This window comes from Akebia trifoliata, chromosome 5, assembly GCF_017979445.1.
Source record: "Akebia trifoliata isolate Shusen 1 chromosome 5, ASM1797944v1, whole genome shotgun sequence".
NCBI lineage: Eukaryota > Viridiplantae > Streptophyta > Magnoliopsida > Ranunculales > Lardizabalaceae > Akebia > Akebia trifoliata.
In genome coordinates, this window is record NC_141379.1 from 10,992,120 (window position 1) to 11,002,140 (window position 10,021).

Genomic DNA, 10,021 nt, shown 5'->3' on the forward strand with positions numbered 1-10,021 from the left:
TGATCCCCTCACCATAGAGATCATCATCACGAAAAATCAGCCCATTCCTAATCTTTTTGCCCATATAAGACAAAAATGTTATAGCTTTATGTGTCTACGGATCCTAACCCATATATATATATAGGGAAATGTTCAACACTCTACACTTTACCCTATGCTTTACCAAATGTGTTTGTCCTACATGGGTTATAAGTTTTGGAATGGGCTGATTTTTTGTGAGGATAATCTCTACGATTAGAAGATCCTCCTCACCAAAAATCAGCCCATTCCGAAATTTCTAGCCCCATGTTTACAAGTTGAAAAATCGTGAACCGTCCATTTTTTGTAAACCATTTTTTATAGGGTTAGAAGTTTTGGAATGAGCTGATTTTTGGTGAGGATGATCTCCTTATCATAGAGATCATCCTCACCAAAAATCAACTTATTCCAAAACTTCTAACCCATGTAGGACAAAACACATTTGGTAAAACGTAGGGTAAAGCGTAGGGTGGTAAACATATATATATATATATATATATATATATATATATATATATATATATATATATATATATATATATATATATATATATATATATATAGGGTCAGGTTCAAAGGACAACCATTTCTACACACATATAGACAACGTGTTTTGTCTTATATGGGCAAAAATGTTTGGAATGGACTGATTTTTTGTGAGGATGATCTCTGTGATGAGGGGATCATCCTGGCAAAAATTCATCTCATTCCAAAACTTGTAACCCCATCAAAATTGATTTACAAAAATTGGACGGTCTATAATTTTTCAACAAAAATTGGACGGTCTAGAAGTTTCATAATGAGCTGATTTTTGGCAAGGATGATCTCCTCATCACAGAGATCATCCTCACAAAAAATCAGTCCATTCCAAACATTTTGCCCATATAAGACAAAACACGTTGTCTATATGTGTGTAGAAATGGTTGTCCTTTGAACCTGACCCATATATATATATATATATATATATATATATATATATATATGGGTCAGGTTCAAAGGACAATCATTTCAACACACATATAGACAACGTGTTTTGTCTTATATGGGTAAAAATGTTTGGAATGGACTGATTTTTTGTGAGGATGATCTCTGTGGTGAGGAGATCATCCTTGCCAAAAATCAGCTCATTATGAAACTTCTAGACCGTCCAATTTTTGTTGAAAAATTATAGACCGTCCAATTTTTGTAAATCAATTTTGATGGGGTTACAAGTTTTGGAATGGGATGATTTTTTGCTAGGATGATCCCCTCATCACAGAGATCATCCTCACAAAAAATCAGTCCATTCCAAACATTTTTGCCCATATAAGACAAAACACGTTGTCTATATGTGTGTTGAAATGGTTGTCCTTTGAACCTGGCCCTATATATATATATATATATGGGTCGCGTTCCTAAGACTCATATTGCGACTCACATCGCGACTCACGAAGACAGCCGTTCGATATTCACTTGATAGACGGTCCAGATCGCGATTTGATTTTAAAACGATGAAGTTTCTAAATTTAGAACTACCTCCCCGTTAACAAAATAAAAAAATAAAAACAAAATTTCAGATCTGATTTCTCCATCCATCTTCGTCTTCTTCTTCACTCTCTTCCTCTCTCTTCCTCTTCGACAGATCGAACGGCATCTTCGTCTTCGTTTCTTCACTCTCTTCCTCTTCGACAGATCGAACGACATCTTCGTCTTCTTCTTCACTCTCTTCTTCTTCGACAGAGAGTTCTCCATCTTCGTCTTCTTCTTCCACTTCTTCGTTTCTAACCTCGTTTCAGCACAAATCGATCTCCATCTTTGTCTTCTTCTTCCTCTTCAAACTCACATCACCGTCTTGGATGATGGGTACCGCTGGCGCAAATATGGGCAGAAAGTGGTGAAAAGGAACCCTAATCCTAGGTATGTGATTACATAGTCTACAAGACATACAGTTGCAGAGAAAATTATCTTATTTATTTTGGGTTTGTTTCCCACCTTTAGTTTCTATACCCACCCAATCGATTTTATGAAATTTCAAGGTGCACATTTGGCTTTTTTCTTCCACTATACAGACTATGGACGATCATTAGTGCTCTGATTGTGACTGATTTCACACCGAGTCATTTAAATAAAATGAAATAGATTATTATTATCCATTAAGGCTTCCATGAGATCCAAACCTTAATCAGTCATTGGTCAAAAACTTTAAGAAGTAAGCACACTGTGTTAGATTTGTCTATGTCAAATGCTTGAGTTGGTCTGTGACGAGATTTGTTTCTATCCTTCCCAAAAATTTGGGGTCGACTCTTTGTTTTTCTATAATTTTGTTTTTAACAAAAATAAATGGGAATTATTTTTATTACAAGAAACCACACAGATTACTCGAATATGCACAAGTGGAATGTCTGTGGATAAAGACTATGATGTTCTCAATTAATAGAATTTTTGAAAAAAGAAGATTGTGAAATCAAATATGCCACCATTTGCACACCACAAACTTCACTCAAAAATCCTCTTTGCACTTAGTGTATGATTGCACTCAGAAAAGAAAAAAAAAACAGATGAGATAGCTAGGCCAAAAGCACAGATTGTTCAAGAGGAAGAGAGAGAGAAAGGCAGAGTTGGTCTTCAAGTGTACTGGAAATTTATTACTATGGCATATAAAGGAGCTCTCGTGCCATTGATATTGTTATCACAGATTCTCTTTCAGATTCTTCAGATTGGGAGCAATTATTGGATGGTTGATGAGAAAAGATCTATTTTCCTCCAACTGCTGCTTTTAATTCCTGTGGTTGATGAGAAACTACTGCATGTTCTCATGTAGGTAATTATGGTTGGTTCACATCCCTCTACCGTACTACAAATACAGCACTGCTTAGTATTTTGATGTTAAGTTGTTTTGGTTTGAATTTCTTTTATAATGGTACAAGAGTAACTGGTTGCTACTCATCCACAAGGACAAGTTACATTAACTCATATCCTGATTCTTGAGCATTCTCACATTGACTTATGTACTGAATTTTTTTTGGGTTTGTGACATATAACTAAATATGATGTCATCTTTCTCTTTGATTTGGTGATGATTTTCTTGGCTGAAATTATTTGGAGAGGAATCTGAAACAGATAGTGAAGAGTCGGATGTTAGTGGATCTGATGGGGATGACACATCTTGGATCTCATGATTCTGTAATCTTTGAGGGAATGAATTCTTCTGTGAAGTTGATGATGATTACATCCAAGACGATTTCAATCTTTGCAACTTAAGTGGTCAAGTCCCTTACTATGATTATGCACTTGATTTGATTTTGGATGTTGAGTCCTCTCATGGTATGCATTGTTCTTTCTTTTGGTTCAAATGCTTTCTTATGGCTAGATTATTGTTATTTAATACATGATACTAATTGGAGTGACTGTAGAATTATGTATGCTTTGGCTGTTGATCGCATTAGCTCTAATGTTCCGCTACATTGTGAAGCACTATGAGCGATTGACCCACTAAAAGAACATTAATCTATTTTTTTTCTTTCTCTTTTGTTTTATAGGCATTGCGAGATTAGCGGTGACATATGGACTTAATTTGAACATGTTACAAGCCAGAGTCATATGGAATCTTTGCAATGTTGAGAACAGAATTATATCTGTGGAGAGAATACTTCAGTACACAGGTATCCCAAGTGAACCTCCTCTTGTTATAAAAGCAAATAGGCCAGACAGTCGTTGGCCATCAAATGGAGAAGTTGATATTTGTGATCTGCAGGTACTATGTGTTCTATGTCAAACATAAGCAATGCTCACTTGTACACATGACTCCTAGTCATATCGAATCTCTATGCCACATGTATGTAGGTCCGTTATGCCCCACACATGCCACTTGTCTTACGGGGTCTCACGTGCAAGACGGGTATTGTTGGGAGAACGGGTAGTGGTAAATCAACTCTAATTCAGACACTCTTTCGCATTGTCGAACCCGCTGCTGGTCAGATTCTGATAGATGGTATCAACATCTCCCCGATTTAGGAAGTAACCTCGACCCACTCAAAGAGTACACTAATGAACAGATGTGGGAGGTGGGTTTTCATTTATACGAATACTAAAAACTGTGTTGAACTTTAACTTGCACAAAGGTTTCACCAATAGGATACTCTTCTACATAGATGCTATTACATGAGGGTTCAGTTCGGTCAAAATAATATGATGATTGCTCACGGCCAATTTGCACCCATTATGCACATCCATCATATCTGCTTCATCAATGATGCTATTTACATCTTACATTAGCTTAAGTTGCTGAAACAAATCGCTCTGTTGTTTTAGGCTCTGGATAGGTGCCAACTTGGAGACGAAGTTAGGAAGAAGGAGGCGAAGCTTGATTCTACAGGTTTTTTCCTTCTGATGTTTGCTAATATCTAATTTGCAGAAGCTGAAGCACGATTTCAGATCTCTACAGAAGGTGTTACTGATGTAAAGGACTGATCCATGAGAATCTAACACTAACACTGCTACATTCTTCCAACGGTTCCTTGAGACACTTGGCTATTATACTGCTATGTTCGAGTCGATTGATCTGGCACTCCCGAGGGATCACAAGGTGCGGATCAATGTTGAGCAGCACTGCCTGGCCCGAGACGTCGTCAATATCATAGCGTGCGAGGGGGCCAAGAGAATTGAACGACACGAGCTTCATGGGAAGTGGAGGTCTAGGTTGACAATGGCTGGGTTTACTCCTTATCCATTGAGCTCAGTGGTCAATGGCACCATCAAGACTCTGTTGGAGAACTACTACAACAAATATAGCCTTGAAGAAAGAGATGGAGCGCTCTATCTTGGCTGGATGAACAGGGAGTTGGTTGCATGTAGTGCATGGAGATGAAGATCAGAAGCTGATTAATGCTTGTTTTTCGGGGTCAAGGGACATTGAACAAGTAAAAAAAAAAATTGTAATCTAATTATAGCTTTCATTACTAATTATAACCATGGGCAGCAATTGGTTGCTGAGATTGTGTATATTTTTGTAGCTCTTTTCCTAAAGGGGCCATATCTTAAAAGCTTCAAACTTCGAAAATTTGGTGTAAAACCACGAAATCTTGAAATGAAGCAGAATGGTTCTCTGGTTTATAATTCCTAGTCATATTTTATTTCTTGGATGAGCAATATTCATTAACAAGGGTACAACAACAGACTGGGAAACATGTTTAGATAGAATGTTTTAAAACTTAGTAGATAAAATAGCAGAGAAAGCAAAATAAGGAGGTGCGAATGAGGTTTTTTTTCCTGTGTAGCAACTTCGAGGCAGTGAGATAATAACCTACTAAGAATTGAACTATGAATTAGCAAAGGAGCTCCTCTTTGCTATGCTGGTCATAAATTTCACACATTTTGAAGCAGGATTCTATGTAGAGGAACTACTTATGTGATGTTCTTCTTTCATCATTTTTCTTGATAGTAATTAAGTGAATAAGCAATTATAGTTCTCCTTCATGTTTTTAAATAATTAATTTCATTTCAACATCAGATGGCTAAGAAGATACGTGTTCAATATGATGTGTGGTTTATGATGCATCATCAGGTTTTTAATTAAGGAGAATCTTGAAGTGCTTTGGTTTTAAAAGCATGTAACAGATAAAATTCTTTCAAGGGGAATCTTTGCTTAACCATTACAATCAATGTGTGGGTCCATTGCACTATCTTAGAAGGAAATTACAATGAAAAATGGCTATAGTAAGTGGGATTGATTTTGCTTATATTCTAATTATTTCAAGATTCTATTATGCTTGGAGGAACCTGGTTGTAATAATGCCTACATTCAGTTTAAGTGGAGTCCATTTTCTGATGATGAACTTTGTCATTTTTTATCATTAAGAATAGCAGGAGTCAAAGAACTAAAGAGAAAATAGAACCTGATAGGTTTAAGCACTAGGGCTTGTTTGAAGTGGCCTAAAAAATAATGTTTAAAAAAAAAAAAAAAACTACCAATTAGAAAGAAAAAAAAAAAATCTGCTTTAGCACCTATTTTTTTGGTACATTATGACAATCCATCTCAACTCTCTATGTCCAATAGGGTGACTTATCCATATCTTGAAACTGGAATCTGAATGGTTTGGAACTTCTTTCCAATTTTGTTTTTCAACTGATGTGTTATAGTGAATGCATCATGAAATACTACCTAGATCTTTAAATAAGAATGACAGCTTAAAGCCTCAAAAGACTTAATATGCCCCTCGTATCAATTTTAAGCAGAGACCTTTGAGTAATACAACTTCAAAGACTGGCAGGCATGCATCCAGCTACAAAGCATCCAACGGTGTGTGCTCGCGTGTGAGACAGTTAAACATCCTTAAGTTTAGGTGGTGTCTGCAATTTGGGGGAGCAACAATCATGAAGAATAGCTAGGAAAGGACAAATATAACATTCGTTGTATCAACTTTATCCAAAGTAAAATGGGGAGGTACAGAATTGTATTTGTTTATCCTTGATCGTATTGATTTCAGAAATATTTTGTACAAAAATCTTCTACTTACAGATGTAAATGCACAATAATATACAGCTTTTAGACAAGGAAGAAAGTGCAAAACAGTGCTCATAAATAGGAAACCACGAGGCATACACTTTCAACAAGAAAATTTTGCCTATCTTGATGAACGTATTTTATTTTATTTTTTCCAGTACCCATTGGAATAGCTTATAGACCTGTATTAATCATCCCATATCCCGCCGATTAGGTTTAGGGGAATGATTTAAAGATGAGAGTCTAGTCTGGAAGCTAAAGATTCTGTCCCCCATTTTCCTTGGATCCACGCAGATCTACACTGTTATTTAAACCGCCACAATATGTTGAAACTGGGGTTGCTTGAATCACCTTACTGCAGCCATGGCTGGCAATGTGGGATTGGCCTCGGGCAGGTTCCACATTTGGTGCTTGTTGCTTCTCATTGGATCTATTTTCAGGACTTGAACTGATACCAACCCCAAGACTAAGGCTAATTGGGTTGTTTTCTTCTGATCTAGTCCTCGACAAAACGTTTGTAACTGTGACATAAATTGTACGTCCTGCTGTGTCATGGCTACTAGTATTTACAGCAGGCACATCATGATTATGTTTTCCCTCGTATGTGGTTATAACTTTTTTCAGATCATGTGACGCCCTTTCCACATGTTTCCTAACTGGGCATCCGACATTTGTGCATTTATAGTAACTCCTACACAATAAGAGATCATGTTAAGAATCATTATAAACCTAGAAAAACAGAATAAAAGGAGCAATCCTACCCAAAATACGGTGGATGTATCTCTTAGGGTAAACTTACAATGTTGCAAGGGGAACGAGTGCAGCCTCTCTTTCTTTCTTTTTGCCTTTTTTCTTTTTGTTTTTTTTCTTTTCTGAGTGCAATCATACACTAAGTGCAAAGAGGATTTTTGAGTGAAGTTTGTGGAGTGCAAATGGTGGCATATTTGATTTCACAATCTTCTTTTTTCAAAAATTCTATTAATTGAGAACATCATAGTCTTTATCCACAGACATTCCACTTGTGCATATTCGAGTAATCTGTGTGGTTTCTTGTAATAAAAATAATTCCCATTTATTTTTGTTAAAAACAAAATTATAGAAAAACAAAGAGTCGACCCCAAATTTTTGGGAAGGATAGAAACAAATCTCGTCACAGACCAACTCAAGCATTTGACATAGACAAATCTAACACAGTGTGCTTACTTCTTAAAGTTTTTGACCAATGACTGATTAAGGTTTGGATCTCATGGAAGCCTTAATGGATAATAATAATCTATTTCATTTTATTTAAATGACTCGGTGTGAAATCAGTCACAATCAGAGCACTAATGATCGTCCATAGTCTGTATAGTGGAAGAAAAAAGCCAAATGTGCACCTTGAAATTTCATAAAATCGATTGGGTGGGTATAGAAACTAAAGGTGGGAAACAAACCCAAAATAAATAAGATAATTTTCTCTGCAACTGTATGTCTTGTAGACTATGTAATCACATACCTAGGATTAGGGTTCCTTTTCACCACTTTCTGCCCATATTTGCGCCAGCGGTACCCATCATCCAAGACGGTGATGTGAGTTTGAAGAGGAAGAAGAAGACAAAGATGGAGATCGATTTGTGCTAAAACGAGGTTAGAAACGAAGAAGTGGAAGAAGAAGACGAAGATGGAGAACTCTCTGTCGAAGAAGAAGAGAGTGAAGAAGAAGACGAAGATGTCGTTCGATCTGTCGAAGAGGAAGAGAGTGAAGAAACGAAGACGAAGATGCCGTTCGATCTGTCGAAGAGGAAGAGAGTGAAGAAGAAGACGAAGATGGATGGAGAAATCAGATCTGAAATTTTGTTTTTATTTTTTTATTTTGTTAACGGGGAGGTAGTTCTAAATTTAGAAACTTCATTGTTTTAAAATCAAATCGCGATCTGGACCGTCTATCAAGTGAATATCGAACGGCTGTCTTCGTGAGTCGCGATGTGAGTCGCAATATGAGTCTTAGGAACGCGACCCTATATATATATATATGTGTGTGTGTGTGTGTGTGTGTGTGTGTGTGTGTGTGGGAAGCGTTCGGAGGTCCTACAGAGAGCCAAACATTTTTCAAAATTGGGATTAGAAGTTTTGGAATGCGCTGATATTTTGTGAGGATGATCTCTATGGTGAATAGATCATCCTCACCAAAAATCAGCTCATTCTGAAACTTCTTACCCAAGCTTATAAGTTGAAGAATCGTGGACCATTCAATTTTTGTAAACCACTTTTGATAGGGTTAGGAGTTTTAGAATGAGCTGATTTTTGGTGAGGATGATCTCTATGAGAAGACCATCCTCACTAAAAATCAGCCCATTCTAAAACTTCTAACCCATACATTGAAAAAGTGTTTGGCACAATGTTTGGGTCTCTTTAGGGTTTCGGAACGTCACCCTCTATATATATGTTGAGAACAAAATTAAATATTTTTATTATTTAAGATATTTAAAGATTTAATTTTTTTATTTGATTAGTCTGAGTCAACTCAAAAATTGCCCACTTGACTTGACTTAGGGTACAGCTAAGTCTAGTTTTAAAGTGAGTCCTAAAGGACTAGGAAAATTCACATTTTTTAAAGTATTAATTGGTTGAACTTGTTGGAGACTGGAGTCTTTTTTTTTTTTTTTTTTTAATATTAAATATTAATTGGTTACAAAGATTTTGTTAAAATTATAATCCCAACGTTACAAAACTTTATAGCACTCATTCAAACAATTTCAGAAGAGGTTCACAATTATGATTAGGCTCACATATGATCATTAAAAAAAATAGCAAAAAAGAGAGAGAGGGAGAGAGCCCTAACTTTCACTAACTCTCAATCATTTACTTTTTTTAAAAAAATTGGGGTGTAATAAGTAAATTTGGGGAGTCAATGGCAGCTCACTTTTTAATGATGGAAGAAATCACAGTTTTTTTATTATTAATTTTTTTAAGAATTAATTGTTTAAAAAAATAAATGACTTTTTATAATTGGGTAGAATTTTAAATGAAAACAAGCAGTTCAATGGCCAATTTTTAGCTACAACGGTCTAGTTTTCTACTTATAAATATGGGTTTCACTCACTTAGTTCTAATGATCTTACTCGCTCTACTTTCTCCTTTTTTTTTTTTTTTCTTATTTCTCTATTTGATACGAGTAAACATTAAAAATTTTAAATGATTTGATGAATGGTTATATGCTGATATGGAGGTTGTTATGAAGATATGACATACATTGGTGGGAATACTCCAATTTTAATGATAACACCAGACATTACATTGTTGGAACTATAAGCAATGATTGTTTCAAATTGTGACATTACAACGATAAGGTCAGTTATTACAATAGATTATAAACCAATATTAATTGATATTTATAATCAACCTAGGTATTTTACTTTTTAAAAAAGAATAAAAAGGTCATGTTTGACTAACATCGAAATTGACATTTTTCACACATTGGTGTGCACAGAATCATAAATGCTTCTCACTCGTATCTCAATGAAAAGCCTCTATGATTTTGTA

At 35.7% G+C, this 10,021-nt stretch overlaps 1 protein-coding gene, 1 long non-coding RNA gene and 1 pseudogene across 3 annotated transcripts; 2 read left to right on the forward strand and 1 right to left on the reverse strand.

Annotated features, from left to right (window-relative positions):
- The first annotated feature begins 1,394 nt into the window (after nucleotides 1-1,394).
- On the forward strand, nucleotides 1,395-4,488 carry LOC147401466 (uncharacterized). 2 transcript variants are annotated; one of them, XR_015178525.1, is made up of 4 exons: nucleotides 1,395-3,321; nucleotides 3,537-3,751; nucleotides 3,841-4,061; nucleotides 4,309-4,488. It is a non-coding gene; the product is annotated as an uncharacterized LOC147401466 (long non-coding RNA). The 2 variants fall into 2 exon arrangements; XR_015178524.1 differs by having other exon boundaries at nucleotides 3,537-3,659; nucleotides 3,752-4,061.
- A 52-nt stretch (nucleotides 4,489-4,540) lies between these two features.
- Nucleotides 4,541-4,864, forward strand: LOC147401467 (scarecrow-like transcription factor PAT1 pseudogene; annotated as a pseudogene).
- Nucleotides 4,865-6,610: 1,746 nt separating this feature from the next.
- On the reverse strand, nucleotides 6,611-9,816 carry LOC147401468 (putative WRKY transcription factor 20). The gene is made up of 3 exons (XM_086441686.1): nucleotides 9,731-9,816; nucleotides 7,995-8,219; nucleotides 6,611-7,190 (listed from the first exon to the last, which is right to left on the reverse strand). The coding sequence occupies exons 1-3, from the start codon at nucleotides 9,814-9,816 to the stop codon at nucleotides 6,755-6,757; spliced, it is 747 nt and encodes a 248-aa protein (XP_086297812.1). The 3' UTR covers nucleotides 6,611-6,754.
- Nucleotides 9,817-10,021: the final 205 nt, after the last annotated feature.

What these genes read in the sequence shown, in the direction of transcription:
- LOC147401468 (XM_086441686.1), bottom strand. Translation starts at nt 9,816, where the DNA reads ATGTCACAATTTGAAACAATCATTGCTTATAGTTCCAACAATGTAATG. An exon ending in ATTGGAGTATTCCCACCAAT is followed by an intron (nt 8,220 to 9,730) that starts GTATGTCATATC and finishes CCTCTTCGACAG; the next exon opens with ATCGAACGACATCTTCGTCT. An exon ending in AAAAGGAACCCTAATCCTAG is followed by an intron (nt 7,191 to 7,994) that starts GTATGTGATTAC and finishes CTTATTGTGTAG; the next exon opens with GAGTTACTATAAATGCACAA.